Source organism: Gouania willdenowi, chromosome 8, assembly GCF_900634775.1.
Source record: "Gouania willdenowi chromosome 8, fGouWil2.1, whole genome shotgun sequence".
Taxonomy (NCBI): domain Eukaryota; kingdom Metazoa; phylum Chordata; class Actinopteri; order Blenniiformes; family Gobiesocidae; genus Gouania; species Gouania willdenowi.
The window spans coordinates 28121908-28146072 of record NC_041051.1 but is presented as its reverse complement, the minus strand read 5'-3'; the positions used below and the strand labels follow the sequence as shown (position 1 = coordinate 28146072).

Sequence of the window (24165 nt, the reverse complement as noted above, 5' to 3'; positions counted from 1 at the left end):
GGACAGGAAGTAGTGCATAGATACAGAAGAAAATATCCAGACTATTTTCAAAATAAAGATAATCCAAACTCAAGGTGGATCGTAATTCCATTCATTGACCGAAGTTACTCCTGACAGAGGAAAACACCAACACACCGGGGTCTCCAGCGGGCCCATTTTGGACTCTAGCCAAAAACCGAGCACATATTTGTACTCAGGGTAATAAAACCTGTCCGCTGATGCCACATTTTTGATAAAATTAACACTTTTTTTTTTCTGCCCGAAAATTGTACTTTTAGGCTCTAGCGGGTGCAATTCAGACTCTCTCCAAAAACCAAGCACATATTTGGACTTGGGGGGACCAGATCTTTCCGCTGATACCACATTTGGCCCGATCCGAGCACTTTTAAAATCGTATTGAACATATACACCGATGCCACATTTTTGACAAAATGAGCCATTTTTTAGGCCGGAAAATTGCGCGTTTCGGCTCTAACGGGCGCAATTCAGACTCTACCTGAAAACCAAGCACATATTCAGACTTGGGGGGACCAGATCTTTCTGGTGATACCACGTTTGGCCCAATCCAAGCACTTTTAAAATTGTATTTAACATATACGCTGATGCCACATTTTTTTTTACCAAATTAGCACTTTTATTCGGCCCGAAAATCTTCTAAGTCCTCACTAGAACAGATATGCAGCAAAAACTGCAGTTACGGATCCAGTCGAAATCCGGTGTAACTCGCTGAACATCGCTGAATGCTAATGCTAATTGATGCTAATCTTTTACAGACTGTGGACTGGGAGGCGCTTCTTCAGAGAAAAGTCACGCCACCGTTCATCCCGACCATCACAGGAAAAGAAGACGTCAGTAACTTCGACACCGAGTTCACGGCCGAGGCGCCGTCCCTCACGCCACCGCGTGACCGCCGCACGCTTTCTAGTAAGGAGCAGGATTACTTCAAGGACTTTGATTACGTCTCCGACCTGTGCTAGAGGGAAAGGGTTACAGGACTCTGGAACAACAAAGACCATCGTCGATTCGCTAGAAGAAAATCTCGACAAAGGCGGGGCCACTCGGGCTGGATCGACGGACGCGCAGAGCGAGGATCTTTACTGGGATTGATGGGACGATAGAGAAAGATTATTCCAAATACGGGAAAAATGGAAGATGAGATTGAGGATTCTGCAGTTTTCTCTAATAAGGACAAATAAGGACCAAGAACTGAATCTGAAGGCAGTGACTCATCATCATCATCATCATCATCACTTTTTGAATCATATATATTAGTTTAATTTAAAGTTTGATCATAAATGTCACAAAAAAGAGGCCTATTGATTAAAGTTATTGGTGATTTAAGAAGGAGGGATTTTTATTATATTTTAAAATCCTTGTTTTTGAACAAAAACAAGGAAATTAGGATCATATTTTTATTCACAAGCTTTAAAAAAACTAAATAAATCTTCTAGGAATCCAATTATTGCCACTTACAAACCCCCTTCAAAATAAAAGCACTAGATATTTTTTAAACCTTCTTGCCCGTGACGCACTTCCGGGTCCCGACCCACGAGTTGAGAACCTCTTCTAGCTCCCATTTTCTGCATATTCCTCGAAATCCTCCATAAACATGTGCAGTAAGTGTGAGGAACTCACAAGAAGTCAGGGAGAACATGCAAGTTGCCTTCAGGATACGGACCTTAAGCTGACACAAGCGTTAAAACCTCACAAATACGGTTTCTAAGGTCGTGTTGGATCCACCAAACATTATATCAGAGTGACATGGAATCAAAGGAGGAGACGTGTGGCGTGTGATTATCCCTTTATGAGCTTTTTAGTCTGTGTTTCACCCACTCTTGTTTCTTTTACTTCTGTGTGCACCGGCTGAATGTGACCACTGAGGGGAGCCAGACGAAGGAGGATCTGCAGAGAACCTTCACAATGTTTTTTCTCATCGATCCAAAGGGACTGATTTTTACCTTCGATAATTGTTGAGCAACAAAGACGCGTTGCTTCGTTTGTGATCATTAGTTCGTCTTCTTTCCCGTCTGTTTGCTGGTGAGATGTGATGGAAATGTGAGTAAAGATTATTTACTGCCATCGCTCGTGTGTTTTTGTGCTCACTGCCTCAAATATTCCTGTTTCCAACGACCTGAGTGGTTTGTTGGAAACAGGAATCATGCTGGTAATATTCAGTTTGATGCATTTTACTGAGGCTCCCATAGCATTGGAATCAGGAGGTGTGACTATTGAAATTATTTTTAATTGATTATCAGTTATTGTAAGATTTATTTAAAAATTAAAAAGCAAAATAATACATTTTAACACAAACCCATGCTAACACCAGTGCTGCCATCAATGCAGAATGTCCACAGATCAAAGTTTAATTTGCACAAAATGATAATACTTTATCAAAGGCTCAGGCTCTTTGCTTTCAAATAAAACTAATCAGCGTTATTTGATTTTTAATATTAGCACAAAACTAACAAGTTATTTTTGTCATGTTTTGTTTTTTAAAGAATTGACACAAATAAAGAAAGTCGGCACAAATATTATAGAATAAGAACTATAATCGTCACTGTATTGTTTTCATGAATTCTTTTATATTCACTTGAGCAAAAAGAGAGATCCAAACACATTTTTTAAAGGTGGGATTGTGTATTCCAGCCCAGTGTTGCCCTCTAGTAGGAAGATAAGGTACTGCATACAAGCAGAACAAGGTTATTTTCTTTTGTAATAAACTTTATGATTGATTTAGAGTCATTGAAAATATATAAAGATTTGTTTCTCATAACTAATAGTTTCTTTCATGAAACGGCATTAAACATGATTGTTCTGCTGCAGCGCAGTTAAAATTAAAATGGGTAAAATGTAAGTACTAAACTCAGTAAACTCAATAAATTCTGATCTCATGTGTTTTTTGGGGTTTTTTTAAAATAATGTTTCCTGCCAGAAACACCTGTGCATTGCATGCTTTTATAAAAACCAGGAAGCTTTAACCACCAGCCCCTGCTGGGATGAATCCAGATCTCCATTTAATCATCGAGAAGCTTGATGTGCATGTTATTTTGGTCATGTTGTTTCAGGTCACTCTGACATCGATGTTGGATTCTGCAAACCGACCAAACGTTAAGGTATAGGATGGATGAGGTAAGAGCTGAGAGACACTTCCTGGAGGGGGCGGTTCATAATTCTAGTGACATCACTAGAATTTGAACCGCTCGTTTTTCAGAAGAGGGCAGAGAAGCAGCTCAGAGAGCAGGATTATTGAGGATTTCTCAGAGATGCAGGAAGGAAGCCCATCAATACTTTGGGGGTGTTTTTGATAAGGAAATAACATTGTAACAAGGTTAAAAGCTCAAAAAAGTTGATTTGCATCATATAGGACCTTTAAAGGGTAAGATAATAAAGAAGGCTAGCCGTAACTTTAAATGGTTGGAAATCTTTAAGTTTCAATATGAAACATTTTCAATACATTTCATAGAAAATGATCTTTTTATTTTACTAGCTACTAACAAACAACTTTTAAGCAATCGTACAACATGCAACGTGTGTAAAATGTAACAATTGTCATATTTTATAAAAAGTCAGCTTGTGTTTTTAAAAATATATCTTTTTATTTCTTTATTTCTCACAATTTTCAGTGAAAACAAACATTTAAAGGTCGTTAATTTAATATTAAAACTTTATCACGTGCAGCAGTATTTAACTCTATTAAGTACTAACTACATTCTCTCATATGTATTTATCTTGGTGAGTTTGAATCCTGGAAAGTAAATCAGATTTTAGATGGAGCTCATTGGTGACCAGAGCACGAGGGCCCCTCACATGGTCCATGTGGGAAACCTGGTACCCACAGGCCCTGTGTTGGGGACCCCTGGTATAGAAATTAAAAAACGCTTTGGGACTCAGAATCCAAGGTTATTGTCTGTGCACCCCCCTTAATGCCCCTCAGACCTCAGGGATCCACCCTCCTTGCCCCCCCCACCCCCACCCCCTCCTTCCTGTTGCCATCTACGTTATAGTTCTGTTCCCCAAGTCTTTGGTTCCTCTGCTCACCATCCCTCTCTCCACTGTGTCACACCATCCTTCAGTCCCTCCCCTCAGCTCTTTCACTGTGTCCTCACAGCTGCCTCCCCCTTCTACGCGCTCTGATGGAGGAGCTGCTGGGGATATGGAGGGAGGGAGGGGGTCGTTTATGTATAAATACACTTCACAGTGAAGATCAAACTGCTGCATCAGCGCTCTGTCCATCCAGGTGAGTCCAGCTGTTTTTTGTTTTTTTTTTTTCCATCACTTTATAATAAAAAGTGTTTCTACATTTAATAAGTTTGTTGATGTTCCATCATATGAAAACAATCCTGTTTTACTGATGATCAGCTGCTGCCGATGGAACTTTTTTTTCTTTTTTTTTTTTATCATATAAAGATAGGGCTGGGTGATATGGACCAAAGCTTATATCTCAATATTTTTTCTCAAAATGGCGATAAACGATATACATCATGATGATATTAATTCAAATGAAGTCCAACCAGAAAGACAATCCTGGGTTAAATTTGCTGATACAAAATGCCACACAGGCACATTTACTAACAAACAGCTGCTTTTTCTACTCTAAGGGACAGTATGTGTGAGTAAGTTCTACAGAGTGGCTTGTTTAGGACGCACTCAGTAATCCAGCTACTGTAGTTTTCATGTTGTTTTGAGAAGCAGAGAAAGCAGTATCTCTTAAAATAAGTATTTTAATACAAAATAAGTTATACAAATCTATAGAGGTGATATTGTTATTTTCATCGATCAATAAATTGAAGATCATTTGCTCGAAAGAAAAGAAAGTGAAAGGTTGAAATTGCGTCTCGAAAGTCTGTTTTGATCTTCATTGTAAACACTTCATTTGATGACATTGTCGGAAAAGTTTCATGCATTGCATTGTGGGATGTGTAGTCCCATAGACAGTTACATAGAAGTGTTTTGACTTCATCCTTGCAGTGATTTTTTGTTTGTCTCTAAACACTCTGCCAAAGTGACTTCCCAACACATTTCTGGTGTTTTCATGGACTGAAAGTTGTGTCAAAACAATGACAGATATTGGGCGTCTTACGACGTGAGGTGATGTCACAGCCAGGGAATACAGGGAACAAACTAGAATCCAGATGGAATCAAGAGAATCATTGTCCTCCTTTTCTGGAGATGAAACACTTTTATAGTAAGTGCTTTCATGTCATTTTAGTGTAATCTTAACTAAAACATTTATTCTCCATGACTCAATATAAATTTTTCTCCACACATGGACCAGGATTTGCCGGTGTTAGTACAGCTGACCCACAGAGAGAAGACCTTTGACGTTTACCATAGATGAAGTTCAATGGTACTAGTGCCGGCTTTAGGTTGCGCAATGGGACAATGGGAGATTTTTCATAAAGAGGGAAAGTCATGCTGTTAAACCCCCGTATAAATAAAAGTTTTTGTTTCCAGGGCAAAAGACGTGTCAAACATAACAATGTCATCTCTGATACAAGTTGGGTGGTGTGTTTTATGTTTTCTTGTACTCTGGGACAGGCAAACTGGTAAGTTCTCTTTAAATTCGCCAAACCACAATCATAGAAGTCTTTGTTTTTGAGTGAATCTATACATTGTCTCTCCAGTTCTAAGTAAAGTGTTCCGATGTACCGCTCCTCATCCAATAAGTGTTCAACACCCAGTTCACGGTCTCCTTGAAAAGTTCAAGGCTGGTCCAGGATGTGCTGCTCATGAACATAAGAACAAGGAGACTCATGTTGTCGCAGTAGGAAGATCAACTGAAAGCCCAACAAACAAGGTGAACTTAACCCTTTACTTTACTGAAGGGTAAAATCACCACTTTAAAATGTTTTTTTTTTAAAAAGCACTCAATCCATGATATTTTAGTCTCTGAGTGGAACAATGATCAAGCTGGAGTCTCAAAGGAGAGTGAAACAACAATGTCTAAAGACAAAGGTGTTAAAATTAGTAAACAAACCAACACAAAAATGTAACAATCCCACAAACCGATCTGTCAAAATTTACCAATCAATCAACAGCCAACTAACCACAAGCCAACCAACGCTCATTAACCAACCAAGGCACACATCAGACAACTGACAATTAACCAACTAATCCAGCCAACTTCTTTTCAACTACAACAAGCATATATGAAACAACCACAAGATAAACAAATATCACCCTACAAATGAATATGAAAACTACTAGTCAATTAAATGAAGAAGCAACATGTGAACAAACCAACCACCATAAACCAAACATCAACCAACCAACAAACTAACCAAAATGTGAGCAGAAATCATAATTACCAATTAAATTGTATTGAATTAAGTCTCAACAAACCAACTGACACAATAACTAAACCGGCCGACCAACGGACCAACTAACCAACCCACCCAAGATCTAATTGGCCAAACAACCAACCAATATGCCAACAAACCCACCTATCAACCAACCAACCAACCAACCCAATAACTAATTCACCAACTAACCAACCAACAAACCCACCCATCAACCAACCAACCAACCAATGCAATAACTAATCATTCAACTACACGACCGACAAACAAATCAACCAACAAACCCAATAACAAATTTTTCAGCCAACAAACCAACCAAATGACAAGTAGGAAACATAATTGCCAACTGAAAATAACTAATCAACCGGCCGACCAACAGAACAACTAATCAACCAACCCAATAACTAATTTGCCAACCAACCAACCAACCAACCAACCAACCAACCAACCAACAAGCCAACAAACCCAATAACTATTTAACCAACCAACAAACCAAACCATCAACCAACCACCAAACCAAACCATCAACCAACCACCCAACCAACCAACTCGATAACTGATTATTCAACAAACCAACAAACAAACCCAATAACAAATTTATCAGCCAACAAACCACCAAGTCTCAACCAATCTAATAACGAACCAATCGACCGACTGATCAACAGACCAACGAACAAACCAACCAACCTATCAACAAACCAACACAATAACTAATTACCTAACCAACCATCAAACCCAATTACTAAATATTCAACTCACCACGTGATCAACCAACAAACCAGTGAAATGACAAGCAGGAAATATAATTACTAATAAAATTGTGTTTAGTCTTAATGAACCAAACCAATAACTAAGTGACCTACTGAGTAGCCAACCAACAGCAGATGTTCTCCCTGGACTGTGTGCAGGTGACTTTGCTGCTGAAAACATCATCTCTGATGTCTTCATCAACCAGAAGTATCCACTTGGTGCTCAGCTCCAAGCTTCCAATCACATGGTGGGTGGAGCCTGTGAGGCTGCCAGCCAACCTCTCCTTACAGGTGCAGGTCAGTCCCATTCAGATCCCTGGTTGGATGAGATGTGACACAGTAAACATTATCTTCTCTGTCCTTCAGGTGTCCTCAAACTCCACTGTTAAGTCTCATGCTGTGCATTTAAATGTCCAAAAAGTGCCTTCACTACCTTTTCTCCAACACGCGCTGCACCGCTGGGTTTTAAAACAACATTCTACTCTGTCCTCCTTCATTCACACCATGAAAGGAAACCAAGCATACGTCCAGCTTGGTGAGGGTGAGTTTACCCACAAGAGACACCTCATCATTTGGAAAGTTGTTTAATTGTGTAATTTATTATTCATGAATCCTACAGACTAACCTATAAACATGTGTCAACAGCCCCCAGGGTCATTTTGTTTATTTTTGTTGTCATTTTATGTGTTTTTTTATTGTTCTGCGTTTTTGGAGACATTTTGTGTGTTTTGTCTTTGTATGTGTGTTGTTTTATCCATTTTGTATATTTTTGTTGTTATTTTATGTGTATTTAAAGTCTACAGAAGAGGATTAGGGCTACTGGGACAAAAAACAAAAACCAGAGCCAGTAGTGGAAGAAAAACATACAGGAAAATGAAAAAACAGCCAGTAGTGGAAGTAAACTTAATTTTGTGTATTTTTTTGAGTCACTGTGTTTTTGATCTTACATTGTATATTTTTCGGTTTTTTTTATACACTATATATATATTTTTGTTGTCATTTTGTGTGTTTTTGGAGTCACTGTGTTTTTTTATTGTCGCTCTTTATGTTTTTGTTATCGATTTGTGTGTTTTTGGGGCTGATTTCGAGTATTTTGTTGTAAATGTGTTTGTTTTGTTGTCATTTGTGTATCACACACACACATGCACGCGCACCAAACCGGACCCCACACACGCGCGCGCACCAAACTGGACCCCACGCGCGTGCGCACCAAACTGGACCCTACGCGCGCACCAAACTGGACCACGCGCGCACCAAACTAGACCACACACGCGCACCAAACTAGACCACACCCACACACACGCGCGCGCACCAAACTGGACCCCACGTGCGCGCACCAAACTGGACCCCGCGCGCGTGCACACACACACGAAATGAAACTGTTCTCGAACACTGTAGCCTAGCTACACATACAGTGACATCTATAAGTTAAAATAGGAGGAAAGAAAGTTTTTATGTATAATTTTATATTTCATATTTGAATTGAAAAGCTACCCAGAGTATTAATTTGTTTGCACAAAGCAACAGATGAATACAAAAAAAAACTTTTCCAAAAATATACATCTGCAAATGTTTTTTTTTTTTTTTTTTTTTTTTTTTAAAGTTCAAAATGGATGTTGGTTTCATAAGCACTATTTGCACAGGATTAGTTTTACCTAGGGACCCCATGTAATAAATAAATGAGCCCCAACGTCTGCTTTTCATGTGGCGCATTCACACACTGAGATTTTGCTGAATTTTACGAACATCTGAAAACGTGAAACAGTATGAGTTGATGTCAAAACGACTTTGCAGGCTTTTGACCACAGATCGGTGTTACTGCTAGCGCTAGCTGTATTAAATAGAAGGCTACAAACACCGTGTCACGGTCTGAGTTTACCTCGTACTGAGATCGATGAGCATGCGCACAACCGGAAAACAATTTTTTTGCTAAAAAATATAATAAAGTTTTGTTTTGAATGTTTATTGGATATGGTTATGGTTGTGTGTGCATGCGCATACAAGCTCATAATCGATTCCAATACTAGGTAAACTCAGACACCGGAAACAAAACCACGCTTAAACATGCATCAGATGCCGCCCATTTCCGTCCAAATCAGATGTCTATTCGCATTGGATCAGTATCGTCACAGGACCTCGAAGTTCAGCAAAATACGTATAGTAGGTCATTTACGGGGACAATTTTTCTTTACAAATTACTGACATGGACGATTCGCACGGGATTAACATCACAGAGATTCTCTGCAATTATTACAAATCAAGAATTAAAATTGCTTTTTTTTTTCTTTTTCCAAAAATCTTCTCCGATATCATTATCATGAGCCCAGTATCGTCAATCTTTTCACCCTACTACTACAACTACCATTCATAAGTTAACCTTTTCCTGTTTGCACTTCTAATACATTTAAACGTGTGAAGAGTTGTTTATGAGCTGCGTACAGTAATCAGTTGGAGGTACAAATGGCTCATTTCCCTCAATGTTCATTTACTAACATTAGCACAAACACTCATTCAGGCGTGAATATAAAACTTAATTATTTTCAACCTTTCAGACTCACGTGATATGTTGTTTCATTAAGCACACGCGCACCAAACTAGACCAAACACACACATGCGCGCGCACTAAACTGGACCACACACACGCGCGCGCGCACCAAACTGGACCACACACCCACACACACACACGCGCGCGCACCAAACCGGACCCCACACACACGCGCGCACCAAACTGGACCCCACGCGCGTGCACCAAACTGGACCGCGCGCGCGCACACACACACACACACACACTAGTGTTGTGTTCAAGACCACACTATCCGAGACCATCCGAAATAGACTAATATAAGACCTATTTACAGTTATTTGACTCATTCTATGCTCGTGCAACTCTGCGGCGATGACGCGCTGGTGACGACATAAACCAAGATGGCGGCGGCCCGGACTACAGCTGACACTATGTAATAAAAGCCTTAAAAGACATGGTTATAATGAAAAGAGTAGATGGACAGAGGCATAAACATGCAGATTCTCACACGGACACACACGGACTTATTAAACACACACAGACTTATTAAACACACACAGACTTATTAAACACACACGGACTTATTAAACACACAGGGACCTCAGTAAACACGGTAAACGGAACAGGCTTCACCACTCGGCTGGCACTAGGACCCAGAAGCAGTGTAAGTGCGTCCCCTATCCAGCCTTCACAGGCTGTAATATCATCAGTTTATCATTTTACCAGTTATTAGAGCTACTGTCTTTACCAGGGAGATAATATTTATTACTGGTGATTGTTTTCTGGAGTTTTACTGGGATTTTTACCGGTGATTAGTTCATATCTCCCTTGCGCTCCGCGGTCCAAACTGACACCGTAGCCACACACGTATGAGTGTCACACACGTCACTCAGTCACATTAAGGAAGGTTGTGGTCATTATACGGGGTGGATTAAATAATGAATAAAGGATTGTTTTATCCCGTTCTTCTCCGTGTTATTATCACATTATAAGAAAGTTTAAAAATAGCAGGAATTAGCACTGGTCTCGAACGGTCTTGACGGAAAATCCCGAGTCCGAGACAAGACCGAGTCAAAATGCTTCAGAGTCCGAGACAAGACCAAGACCTTTAAAATTTGGTCTCGAGACCAAGACCGGTCTTGACCACCACAACACTAGTATGTTGTAGTCATTTTGTGTGTTTTGTCTTTTTATGTGTGTTGTTTTATCCATTTTGTGTCATTTTGTTGGTGTTTTGTATGTATTTGGAGTTACTGTGTTTTTGTTTTTACATCATATTTTGGTTGTAATTTTGTGTGTTTTTGGAGTTTTGTTTTTGTTGTCACTCTTCTTGTTTTTGTTCTCGATTTGGGTATTTTGTTGTCATTTTGTGTGTGTTTTTTTGGGAGTCACTGTGTTATTTGTTATGAATTTGATGAGTTTTTGGAATCATTAGTTGGCAAACGCCTCTGAACTTCTTCTGCTCACAGGTTGCTCCTCTGTCTAATCCCCTTCCATCTTTTAAAACCACATAACCCAGAGAATCCTTAGTGAAAGATCTAATCAAACACGCTCTTATTTTGAAACTGCTCCACAGATCCAACACTGCCCTCGGTGTGTCGGCTTCAGCCCGTGTTCCTTCATCCCAACTACATGACCTCTGACCTCCAGCCACAGGAAGTGCACGGCTGCTCCCGCCTCACATCAGGATGGGAAGTCCATGTGATCAAGCTCCATTCAGCCGGGTCAGGTCTCTGTGGGTGAGAGGAGCTGCAATTATTTTAATTTATTAAACATAACTTGTGTGTGTGCATATCATGCTCTGTGGCCTATATTTATTTACTTAATTTTGCATTTATGATTATCTATTTTATTTATTTAATATCTATATTAACATTAGTATTATTACTGTAATTCTCTTTTTCCTCCCCTTCTTTCTTTACTTTTTCCAAAATTCATTACTCAGCATTTGATGCCATAATAAAATATTTTTTATATTATTATTAATAACATAATCATTATCGAGCACTGTCTTTTTATCAATATTGTTTGAAATCTAAATGTAACACTTGTTTCTTCTCGAATAAAAAAAAACTAGAATAAATAGAAAAATAAATATAATTTATGAATTAATAAATGAACCAAGTAAAATAAAAATGTATTGATTAATGTCAGACTTTTAAGGCTAAAGATTAATACAGATTTCTTATTTTCTTAATCCTTGGTCATTCAAAATCTTTACGTAATACCTTTTCCACGGTGGATTTGAATAGAATAGTCCTTTCAAATTGTTGTGTTGGTAGAAATGATGTGTTCTTTTCACCGCTAGCTCTCTGCAGGTGGAGGTGATTGTCACGCTTGTATCAAACGTGAGCAGCAGCAGAACTCAGAGGATTGTTCTGATCCTCAGCAGTGCTGTTCCAGTGAACTGGGCCATCGCTGCTCCAGGTGTTCGAGGTCACGTCACGGTTCATGTAAGAGCTTTTTCCCTTTTCTACGCACACTAGTGACTTATATGGCGAAGTCTTTATATATTACATTATTAGTTTAATAAACTGACAGTAAATGTTCTGTATTAATCCTCTGAGACTGTGAAGGCCCCGCAACTTTTGGTTACATCAATGTTTAGGTCCACAAGTCCACCTTTCTATGGTTATAATGTAATGGCTGGTCTGTGTCTGTAATGGTCACTTTTCTTCATTGTGTCCACAGTCCTCCAACAGTGTGTCTCCACCTTACCCGCCAGAGCCCGACCTCACTGTGTCCACCTCGCTGTCCTCAAACCTCTCCACCTCCTCTGACCTTCTGATGTGGGCGGAGCAAAGCGGATACACTGACGTCACCTCATACACTGAGGCCATGCTGGCCAATCGCTTCGTCATCCAGCTTTCAGAAAGCGGCGCAGGTCAGAGCTCAGAACAAATGTTCCTTGGTATTATAGTAGTATCATTGTATTACGTTTTTGTCACTTTGTGTATTTTTCTTCATGTTTTGGGCACAAAGTTAGACTAGAGAAGAGAGAAGAGCTCATATAAATGCATATACTGTAAATAAAGGCAACCAGGATGGATCGGACTGCTGCTCATTAATGAATCTGCTACAAAGAGTCAGCGTTCCTGTCAGAAATAGTTCATTTATCCAGATTTTTTCATGTCGCCCCCTGCGGTCACAGATTTTTTTGGCTCGCAGATTTTGCTAATCAACTGTCGGTTAACAGAAGAGGTTTACGTCGACTTTTTTAACTTTTACAACTTATTAGAGCAAATCAAAGCAGCACAAGTTGTAATTTTGACTGAAAAAGTTGCTAAATGATCCTGAATGCTTCACTTCCAATAGAACTCATGGACTAAAAGGGGCGATTGGCGTCATCAACGACGTCATTTCAACATTTCAACCGTTTGACAGCCTGTGCTGTATATAGTCGCATTTTTAAAAGTTAAAAAAACTAATTTGGTGCAGAATAATGCGTTTTGTTAGGAATAGATCTTCTAATAAGGACATTTCAAAGGTTTTAGGCCACATTTGTTCAAGCAGTGGAGGATCCCTTTAAGGTTGGGGGGTTGCACTGGAGCCAGCACTTAGTTATTGCCTTTTGACCTGCTATTCTGAATATTTTCAGGAGGTTGACATATGTCCTACCATGTCCTTCAAAAGTTCTTCCCAGGTACATAGAGGTGAATGACGTGTCCTTTCTATGTCTCACAGTGACCAACCATGAGGTTTCCAGGCCTTCCTGGACTGAAGAGCGTCGCCTCAGGTGGAGGTTAAACAGAGGAGGGAGAGCAAAGGGAAGCGGGGGAAGACACCAGAGTTTGACGGTGGATTGTGGGGACGGACGTCTCAGTGTGACATTGGACGGACGCATCCTGCAGGTCTTTACCGGCGTCTTATAAGGCTGCGTGATGACGAGATTCAAGATATATCAAGATTTTAATCTGACACAAACACAATATAGAAAAAAGCTACTGATAAAGCTTCATTTTGAAGCTTATTTTGCATTGAAATTGTAGTAACTTAGATTGCAACCTTGACCTGGCGTGAAACAAGCCACACCACAGAGCTCACTCGCACGTGCTGTATTTTCTAAGAGAAAAAAGAGCCAAAAGGGCTTCAACTTGTTGATATTGTGCAGCTGGCTGGTAAAGATTTAGACTTTTCATACTGGCTCACAAAAAACAAGCTTTAAATTAGCTCCTGATTAGACATATTAGTTCCAGTTTTAGACAATTTATATCTCTTATCGTTATTTGTTTATTTTTCAATACAAAAAGTACAATACGTATCCCAGCTTTGCATGTTACATTTTTAGACGAGTTAAATATTTATTCACTATCATTAATGTACCAACTCATGGTATTTGAAATATTTGCTGCACAGCAAGTGTTTTTAATCGCTAACCAGTTTAAAATTTTTTATTGTAGCTTCATCAATAATGACATTAAATTGAAATCTACATTTTTTAATGAAAATGCTTTTGTTTGCTCTATGTTGTCTTGTTTTGTCTTGTCTTCTCTTGTCTTCTATTAGAAGTTGTTGTTTCCGGTTTTTGCTGTGACTCTCAGAGATCTGACATGCCAAGCTGATTTTAATGGGAGCCACTTCCTGTTAGCGTTTCCGGTCATTTCCTGTGGGACTGAAGGCCTGCTGCTGCCCGAGCCCAGAGGAGTGCAGTACAACAACACGGTTAGATTACAGACTGATAAAGGCCGGGTGCTCATCTCACGTTGGATGGATGAATGGATTCTGACTTGTCAAAATTGAGTCAGTCAAAATAAGAACTAAATACCAAAGTATTCACAGACAAACCAACAAAATACGAAGAAACAACTCTTTAGAACAGTGTGGGTGAGAACACAAACAGCCACACGGTGCTCAAACACTCCTTAGATAGTGAGGGAGGGTAATCAGGGAGATGGGCTTCACCTGTGAGGGACCAGAAGAAAAGAGGGAAGGAGAAGGAGCGCTAGCATACTCTGCACTTACACACATATTAGACAGGGGGTGTAACACATAAGAAGAGACTCTAAACCCAAACACAGATAGAATACATACTGTAGATACAGGCAGCACTACACACATCAGAATACGAGCACGAAAATAAGAAATAGAAATACCTGCAGGACCTTTTAATCATATTCCTTAAATGTATTGTGGATGATGTTATTTTGGCTTCAACCTCCGGGTGGATCATCGAGACCATTGGTCCTCCTAATTGTCAATCATTCTGATGATATGTTTACGTAAGGCCGTTGTACATAGTGGGAAAAGTGCAAATCTTCTTTTGGAAGGTAAACCTGTATGAACTTGTAAACAGGGCTCGTGCACGCTCTCTCGCACACGTAGGCGGTTGAGCAGGTAGAGTTTTGCGCATGTGCAGAGGGCGTTTCTTTTCAAAACTTCGGGAAAATCATCCTTTATAACTTTAATTCTTCTAGAAAAGAGTTTGTCAGCACACAGAATTTTTATGCAGGCTTTTTTTTAATATATATATATATATATATATATATATAAAAAAAACGGGACTTCATAGAATAAATTACATAATAAGTTCATAAAATTCTAACTTTAGTCCTAGAAATCCATTAATTTAATGTCAAAATGAATGCATTAAAGTCTGATTACTGATTATTGATGTTTCCTTGACTTCCGCATAATTACTCCAGCAAGTTCTTTTTGAATAATATGTTCAGGTTTCATTTATTCAAACTACTGTTTTTTACATCAAAGCCATCAGCAGATGCCACTGAAGAAGACTGGCAGTTTACAGTGGAAACATGAAAGGATATATACGTATATATATAAACATCAAAACACTTTATTTCTATTGGTTTTTATAAAATTTTAGAGGGAACCACCTTGTATTTTTCAAAAATATATCTTATATATATTATATCATATATAAAATACCACTGACCATACACCAGATCTGCAACATCTAAAAACATTTGTTACAATGTTTCAGTGAAAATAAACATTAAAGATGGTCAATTTAATACTAAAACTTTATCAGCAGTGTTTAAAAGTACTAACTACATCTTTCATATGTATTTATCTTTGTTAGTTTGAATCCTGGAAAGTAAATCAGATTTTAGATGGTGCTCATTGGTGACTAGAGCTTCTGAGGGCCCCTCACATGGTCCATGAAGGCTACCTGGTGCACGCGGGCCCCGTGTTGGTGAACCCTGCTTTAGTGACTCTGGTTTATAAATATCTCACTCTGTCTTCATGTTTAGGTTTTGCTTTGGAAGGACAAACCTTTGGCTGCACTCAACAAGTCCAAAAGTCCACTGAGCATTCACGTGAGCGTTCACCACCATCAAACCTTTTTAAATCAGTTTTACATGGCATATTTATTTATTCCTTTGTTTATTCCTCTCAGATTAGCTGTTTCGCTGACTCCCACAGCACCAGCGTTTCTGTTGATGATGACGATGATGTTGACGATGATGTGGCGATTTCTTCATCTGAACTTCGTTCATGGAAACCTGAAGGACCTAAACCTGGTCCAGTGTTTTTAAACCCTCCACCGTCTGAATCCACACCTGTTCTGCTTTTAAAGCTTTTTATCACAGAGAACTTTGAACTCACCAGATCTGGCCCGTGTGTGGTCACCGCCGACCACCGCGTCTACGTGGAGGTCAGCGCTTCTCATCTATTTATTCTTCCATAAACTATTGTAAAATAGACGTTTAGTTGTTTTGTCTCCACTCTACTGAAGACCTCAAGGAGTTACTAACGTTCTAACCAATAGGAAACCACTTTCCATTTGAAGAAGTTTTTTAGGAATATCTTTAACTGAAGCCATCTATCCTTTCTAAAATGTAGTTAAGATCAAGGTATAAATCCCACTGGTCTGTAACTGTTACCCTGAAACTTTTCTTAAATACAAACTGTGACCCAAACCAGTAAAAATATTCACATTTTTGAAGTCATATTGTGAAAAGATGTTGCAGATTTGCCCAGAATACTGTTTAAAGAAGAAGTTAATAAATATAATGATAAATATTAAATTAAAGTGTATTTATAAACACTCTGTATGTTGTTTAGTTAGTTATTTACAGTATGTGTGTATAGTTTAGTTTAGTTTTTTATGGTTTTTACAGTGTGCTTTATGCATGTTGAATATATTTTATATATTTTCCATGTGATTTCACTGTTTATATAACTTTGTCCCCCTGGGCTTAATTATGGTGTCTTATTTTGTATTGAACATTTAATTAACCAGTAACATCCCATTAGGAATACTAATAATAACAATAATATTAATCAGTGATTGAAAATTGCAGTTTTGACATGCAAAAAGAAAAAAATTAACAAGGACAATTCAAAACAAAAAAAAGTAAAAGAACTTTTACTTTATTACATGTTTATATATTTTCAAAGAGTAAACAGTTGAATATTGCAACAAAATATAAATTGTGCGTTTGAATTTTCCTTGTATGTCTAATAATAATGCTTGACAAGAGGATTGATTTATTTTAAATGCAGTGCATTTAAAATAAATCAATCCTCTTCTCAAATAAAAGCTCAAAGGCACTGGTTTGAAGATAAGTTCACGACCAACTTTTGCTTTCTGTCCCACAAGTAAAAAACCTCTTATCAACCCTAGTTTAGTCAAAGTTATCTCTCTTATCTGAAATTGATAAATATTGTTTAGCTTACACCTCCCAGCTTAATAAAAGAATCAAATAGTGATTCTTTTTTTGTTTTCTGTGCAGATTTCAGCCAAAACTCCCCTCGCTGGCGTAGTACGACTGAGGTCTTGTATCGTCTCTCCTCTGTCCGACCCTAAAAAGACTTCTTTCTGGACTGTGATTAGTGACGGCTGCTCCTCAGACGCTTCACTCACACTGAGTACAGCTAAGAAACCAGAGAAGAAGGAGCATCGAGCATCCAAACAGGAGGTGGGGAGTGACAGGAGGAGAGGGGAGGAGGAGACGCCCAGCATAAGATTCAGTTTCATCCTACGGCCGGTTTTTAACGACTCTCTGCAGTTTTTACACTGCAGCCTTCAGCTCTGTGGTTCTGGTTCATTCAGAGGAAAACACACAGGGAGCTGTACAGACAGGCTGAGTCTTCCTCTGCTTGTTTCTGCAGAGTTTGGACATCATGTGAGTAAGAAAACAACAGGGTTGGGGTCATTTATAACTGTAATTGATCATTCATTAAAATTATGGCATAAATTGTCGTTGTAATTTAAAAAAAAAATCTGTTGCTGTCCTAATAGTAATTAAATCTTAATTGAGTTTAGATAATTGACTTTGTAATTGTAATTGCCATGAAAATTCTGTAAAAAAATGTTCTATGTACAGTTCTACACATATGTAGTTAACAATTATTAAAATATGTTTCATATCAAGCTTTTCCACATTTTAGCATTTCAATTATTTTTTTTTTAAAAGCTCAGTCTGCCACACCAAAAATATTAAAACCAATATTTTCATTGATTAGGAAGAGATAAGAAACAAATTAGATGGTAGATATTTGTTTTTAATGTATTTTACAGCTTCCGTTATCATAAGAGATGCTAACAGAAAGCTAACACAAGAGGAAGGGTTAATTTTATTAGGTTATTTATTTATTTCAGGCTCAGTAATTGTGATTAGTTGTAATTTAACTTTAGGAATTGAGAATGTAATTGTAATTGACTTTCTGAGGATAAAAAATAATTGTTATTGGTAAAAATGCTGGTCTGTGTAATAGTAATGGAATTGTATTTGAACATGGGTAATTAAAAATGTAATTATAACTGAAAAATGGAATTGACCCCATCCCTGGTTTCCAGTGTAATCACTGACAGTAAACCAGGTAAATGGGCTTTAGAACTCCTTTTGTCGGGGAAACCTGAGGCTTCGTCTGCAAAGAGTGCGTACGCACAAAAAGCTGCGTACGCACAAAAAGCTGCGTACGCACTCTTTGCCGAAGCAAAGCCTGAATGCATGAAAAGTGAAATGGCATAAATAGTTTTCTAACTAATTTATTATAACCAGAGGTTTAAAGAGTATTGATATATCCTACTCAAGTAGAAGTACGGTTACTTGATTTAAATTGTACTCAATTACAAGTGTCATACATAAAATACTGAAGTACGAGTAAAAAGTAGCTGAATTAAATAGTAGTCGAAGTAAAAGTTATTAATTACTTTCACCCCCAAGGTTTTTTTTTTTTTTTTTTTGTTGATACAATTTGGTACGGTCCCCCTGCATACAGTAAACATCTCATGTATAAACTTAAAAAGGAAGAGACCAAATCTTGCATAATTGGGATTAATTTTTTTCCCACTAAGGCATCTGTATGAAATAAAAGGTTTGTCAAAAGCTAAAATTCTTTTTTTTTTTTTTTTTTTTTTTTTTTTTTAAATGAAATAACACCAATGAATTCAATTCAAAATAAAACAATCTCAGGCTCTAAGTATATCTACATTTATGAACTCTAAAACTGTGCAATGCTAAAGTTGTCATGTGGGTAACAACAAAATAGGCAAAAATTATATATTTATTATAATATAATAATAATATGATTAACAATAATTACATTTTTTTAATTGAAGTTATTTTTTCATGTATTTGGGAAATATTATGGGTCGTACATTTGTGTCTTTGTTCAGTCAAAGAAAAAAAGTGTTGAAATGCAAATGTTTCTTTGCATTTAAACACTTTTTTCTTAGATTGAAAATATTTATTTAGTGATGATAAAAAAAATGATTGAAAAGTATTTTTTTATTCAAGTGATTTATTTATTTTTTTAGTTTTTTTTTTTTATTATTGAATAATAAAGACACAAATCTACCTCCATAGAAATGTTCCTCACACGTGTGATGGAGGCTATTGAATCCTCCGCTTGGTTTGACGAGAGCACCCGACACGGAAATCCGTTTTTAAATCCAAATATGAAGTCAATATATTCATAATCTGTCGTCTTCGTCTCTAAGTCCAGGTTCATGTTCCAACTAAGGTCTTTCTGCTTCTGTTCTGTCTCCCAGACTGAATGTGAGGTGAGGAACCTCTCCAGACCGATGGTTGTCACTCGACCAATCAGCTCACTGGTTCCTAAATCCATTCCATCTGCAGGTCAGAGGATGAAGAGGCTGAGCGTGGCCCTAAGGGGCCCTCCTGAACCTGACCCCAGCAGGAGTGAGCCGACATGTTTCACATAGAACTGCCTCATTCACCAAGTTGGAAAGGAATATGAAGCCAAACACGATACACAAATAACCTCCAAAAACACACAGAACGACTCAAAATGCTAAAAAATGTCAACAAAGGTACACTAAGTAACAACAAAAACACAGAAAAATAAACTAAATGATTCATTAAACACACAAAATGCCAACAAAATTACACTAAATGACAGAAAAATACACAAAACTACAACAAAAATCACCAAAAAATTACTCGAAAAAAAAATGCACAAATTGACAACAAAAATTCTGAAAATGACAGTACAAATAGACAAAATGCCAACAGGAACACACAACATAACCAAAATGCGTATACAGTATTGACTCAAAAAATACCCAACATATCCCAAAATGACAGAAAAATGCAAAAACACTGACTTCAAAAACACACAAAATGATTGACTATTTTTCTTTCCTGTGTTCATGCTCATATTGGTCATTATTCTAAATGTAGATAATGTGGCCCTCAGATCAGACGGTCATGTTATAAAAGTTCTTCATCTCTGTCCTAAAGCAGTAACTGTGTCTGCTGTTGTTTCAAAGCGTGTGCAGAGAGCTTAGAGTAAAACTTACAAATACAGCATTAATCAACATAACACTTGTTCACTTATTGGAAATATGATTTTTAACTGAAACCAGTTTGACTTCCTTGTTTTACAGCCTCTATGGTGCAGATGGGACCAGTGGTTGGAATCGTCTTTGTAGCCTTTGTGCTGGGTGTGTGTCTGTCACACAGGTACAGACACACCGCACTGACTGCATCCACGTGCACACAAACACATCCACGTGCACACACTGCTCCATATATTTATATGTATATATATATTTAAAAATAGTCATTTTTATAGTTAATTTAGCTGCAACTTGAGATATAATAATAATAATAATAATAATAATAATAATAATAATAATAATAATAATAATTATTATTATTATTATTATTATTTTATTTGCATTTCCTGAAGAAAATGCAAGTGAGGATGCAGGTGCTGGCCCGCGTCGCACCGCACTAGCTTAGCATTAGTGAGCGTTAGCAAGCATTAGCATTAATGAGCATTAGCATTAATTTGCATAAGCATTAGTATTAGCTTGCATTAGCAGTATAATTAACATAGCAATATCATTAACCTAGCATTCGCACTAACCTAGCATTAGCATTAGCCTAACATCAGCATTAGCCTAGAATTAGCATTAACCTAGCATTAGCATTAGCCTAACATTAGCATTAGCCGAGAATTAGCATTAACCTAGCAGTAACATTAACCTAGCATTTGCATTAATCTAGCATTAGCAGTAACCTAGCATTAGCTATGCATTAACCTAGCAATAGCTGAACATTAGAAATAAGGTTGAAATGGGTTGAAACTGTATCTATTGCACTTTCCATTGGGGAAAGTCAGTCACTATTAAAACGTATTATTCTTCTTATTAATTAGATTCATTAGTTTTGTTATTGGTTTCTGTAACTCAAATGACAATGAAGCTGCTTCTCCATGTTTGTCCTTCTGTCTGAATCAGTGTGTGATCACGTCTTCATAACTTTATTTACAGTGTCTGTGTTGTTGTTGTTGTTGTTGTTTAAGGGGCGCGGCCTTCGTTGTTCCCAGACAGTCGTCTAGCCTTCGAAATTCCACCGAGTCACTACATCCTGAATGTAACATCACCATCTGCCCAGTCCTGCAGCTCAGTGTAGAAGTAAGAGGATTTATTTATATACTGGCCTCATTCCGTACAATGCAGACGTCCTGCATGTTTTAATGTCTAAATCTCTGTTTTTTAGTGAGGATGCAGGAGGCATTAACTTTAATTAAATTGTCTCAGATCCTTCAACCTATTTCAACAATTTTCATCATATGTTCTTATTGTTCTGCATTATATCACAAGCTGTCTTTCCATTACAGATTTTTGCAAAATGAAAGCGATATTTCTAAATGTCGACAAAGTATAATTGTGCTTTGAACGTGTTTCCACTGAACGTTGTTTTGGGCTGAGCCCGTGAAATCTCACCCCGCGAGACTTCGCGCAGGAAGACAGGAAGACGTTCCAAACCTCCTTATAATACTCTGTATTCCTTTGTTGTTTAACGCCTAATGTGGCAGTAATAATTTTCTAAGCATAACGCTAAGAAATGTCCCGATCTCCTTCTGTCTACACGTACCGCGTCATGTTTAGTCTGAGAGAAGTGGTCATGTGACCAGGTACGGCACGTCCTGTGACGTGTATTTTTTCGGAAAGTGTTTCTATAGAGCTTTTGCGACACATTTCAATATTGTAATGTCTGAAATATCTCCTCATTAAAGCGTAAAAACATTTTTGCAATGTATGAGTGTTTTTTTTAAAATTTCCATTACCTGTTTTTATTGCACTATTTAGATTTTGCGCATTTCCGTGGGTAATGGAAATGCATGCATTCAGACGGTTTATTGGTTAGTTAATGCTAGGTTAATGTTAATGCTAATATAAGGTTAATGCTAATACTAGGTTATTGCTAATGCTAGGTTAATGCTATTGCTAGCATAATGCTAATGATAGGTTAAGGTTAATACTAGGTCAATGCTAATGCTAGGTTAATGCTATTACTAGGATATTGCTATTGTTGGGCTAATGCCTATATTAGGTTTATGCTAATGTTATTGCTAGGTTCATGCTAATGCTAGGTTTATGTTATTGTTAGGCTAATGGCAATGCTAGGTTGATGTTATTGTTACATTTATGATATTGCTAGGTTGATGATGTTGCTAGGTTAATGCTATGCTAATTTACGCCAATGCTAATGCAGTATGACACTGGCCAGCACCTGCATTGTCACTTGCATTTTCTTCAGGAAATGCAAATATTCTAGTTTGGGGTTTGTTATCTGGGTTTCTGCACAGCTGCATGATGACACCTTTGTCTGATTCTGAGGATTGCTTTCACATTTTGTCCTATTGTCATCTTTCCCCTTACACTCAGAATGAGCTGCTAACTGCGATAAATATACTGTATCGGATAGGGATGTAATGATTAATCGTAAGGCAGTTCAAAATCGATTCATAGGTATCAAGATTGACATCGATACTTTGAAAATTGAATCACAGTACTTTTTTTAAACAGCAGAGGGCGCTATATATATTTATCCCTTCTCTTGTCCAGCAGTTTACACGGCGGGCGGAATCTGCTACTACTTTCTTTCTTGCCGCCTTATATTGTTAAACATGTTCATAAATGATTCCTTACCCCTTTAGCACCGAAAGAATATCTGTAATATTACGTGAATATCTGCAAAAGTCACGTTTTTCTATTAGCTCTGTCTGCTAGCATAGCATTTCTTCTTCACTGCAAGAATTTCTGCATGCCAACCGAACACTGGGTTACCAGCGCCCTCTGCTGGTCCTAACAAATATCTGCCGTAAATCAGTGCAATGACTTTTAAAAAGAAAAATGACTATTATGCAGTTTTGCATTGTTTACTATAGAACCAGAATTTAAATTAATAGGCTTCTTCTTCATTTGTATTATTCCTTTATTTATTTCATTCAATATTTATTTTTAGTTAAATTGCATTGGTTTGAATAGTTTATCAAGAGATTCTTTTGACAATGAAAATAAAAGGAAAATAATACAGTATTTTTTTGTTTTTTCCCAAAAAAAAATAATGAAGGAATATTTTTCAGTCATCATATGTCTACAGTCCCATTTTGTAAAATAAATCGTGAGAGAATCGTATCGTGAACCCAGTATCGGGAGTTGAGTGAATCGTTACATCCCTAGTATCGGACCTTTATCTGCTCGCTGTGTCCTCGTCTCCACTTCTATCACGTTCTTTCTCTGAGGCAGGAGTCAAATACACTCCAAATGGTTTTTGTATTAAAACTTATGCTCTCATGGACTTTGCAAATTTTCACATTGGGAATATACCGGATTCAGCTCGAATGGGCGGAAAACAGCTGATAAAAATACCTTCGCTCTAAGGAATCGCTCCAAACTGACCGGAAGTCAGAAAGCAGTACTGGTTGTTTTTTTTTTCCTTAAATAGAGCCACAGTGCACCATGATTTCTTGTTTTTCTTCTTCATACAATGAAGACAGCGATTGGCTTGACTCCATTTTTTCTTCTGGTTTGTTCCCGGTATTTTCCGTGATTTCACCTCACTCTGCGAGACATTCAGTTTCGCCCAGAATCCGATATTTCCGTGTACCAGTAAACCCAAATGTAAACATCCACCATTGTTTTTGCCACAACTTTCAGTGAAAACACCAGAAATGTGTTGGGAAGTCACTTTTTCAGAGTTTTTAGGAGCCAAAACAAGAAATCCCAGTAAGAGTGAATCAAAATCACTTCTATACATCCATCTATGGGACTCCACATCCTACAATGCAATGCGCAAAACTTTTCTGACAATATCAATAATATGATTTGTGTTGTGTTTACAGTGGAGATCAAAACAAACTTTTA

General features: G+C 37.7%; 2 protein-coding genes across 11 annotated transcripts in view; both read left to right on the top strand.

Moving 5' to 3' along the window:
* pkn1b (protein kinase N1b) overlaps positions 1-4152 on the top strand; it is a 63928-nt gene extending 59776 nt beyond the window's left edge. For 2 of the 4 annotated variants that reach the window (XR_003674606.1, XR_003674604.1), the window contains exons 22-23: positions 774-2055; positions 3066-3156. Coding sequence is in view for 1 of the 4 variants with exons in the window: in XM_028454651.1 (XP_028310452.1) it covers positions 774-977 (204 nt within the window). In the remaining 3 variants the exon portion in view is untranslated. Of the gene's footprint in view, positions 1-773; positions 2080-3065; positions 3157-4108 lie in introns of those variants that run through there. The other 2 variants (XR_003674605.1, XM_028454651.1) reach the window with 2 other exon arrangements.
* engl (endoglin, like) overlaps positions 3782-24165 on the top strand; it is a 22888-nt gene continuing 2504 nt past the window's right edge. The window contains exons 1-17 of one of the 7 annotated variants that reach the window (XM_028454657.1): positions 3782-4237; positions 5455-5546; positions 5625-5797; positions 7208-7345; positions 7415-7589; positions 11149-11311; positions 11881-12025; positions 12264-12456; positions 13257-13423; positions 14079-14234; positions 15785-15850; positions 15931-16188; positions 17270-17662; positions 19534-19540; positions 19622-19684; positions 20392-20467; positions 21315-21426. In XM_028454657.1, coding sequence (XP_028310458.1) covers positions 4134-4237; positions 5455-5546; positions 5625-5797; positions 7208-7345; positions 7415-7589; positions 11149-11311; positions 11881-12025; positions 12264-12456; positions 13257-13423; positions 14079-14234; positions 15785-15850; positions 15931-16188; positions 17270-17662; positions 19534-19540; positions 19622-19684; positions 20392-20467; positions 21315-21426 — 2481 coding nt within the window. In that variant the 5' untranslated portion in view covers positions 3782-4133. Of the gene's footprint in view, positions 4238-5454; positions 5547-5624; positions 5798-7207; positions 7346-7414; positions 7590-11148; positions 11312-11880; positions 12026-12263; positions 12457-13256; positions 13424-14078; positions 14235-15784; positions 15851-15930; positions 16189-17269; positions 17663-19533; positions 19756-20391; positions 20468-21314; positions 21427-24165 lie in introns of those variants that run through there. The other 6 variants (XM_028454654.1, XM_028454655.1, XM_028454653.1 and 3 more) reach the window with 6 other exon arrangements.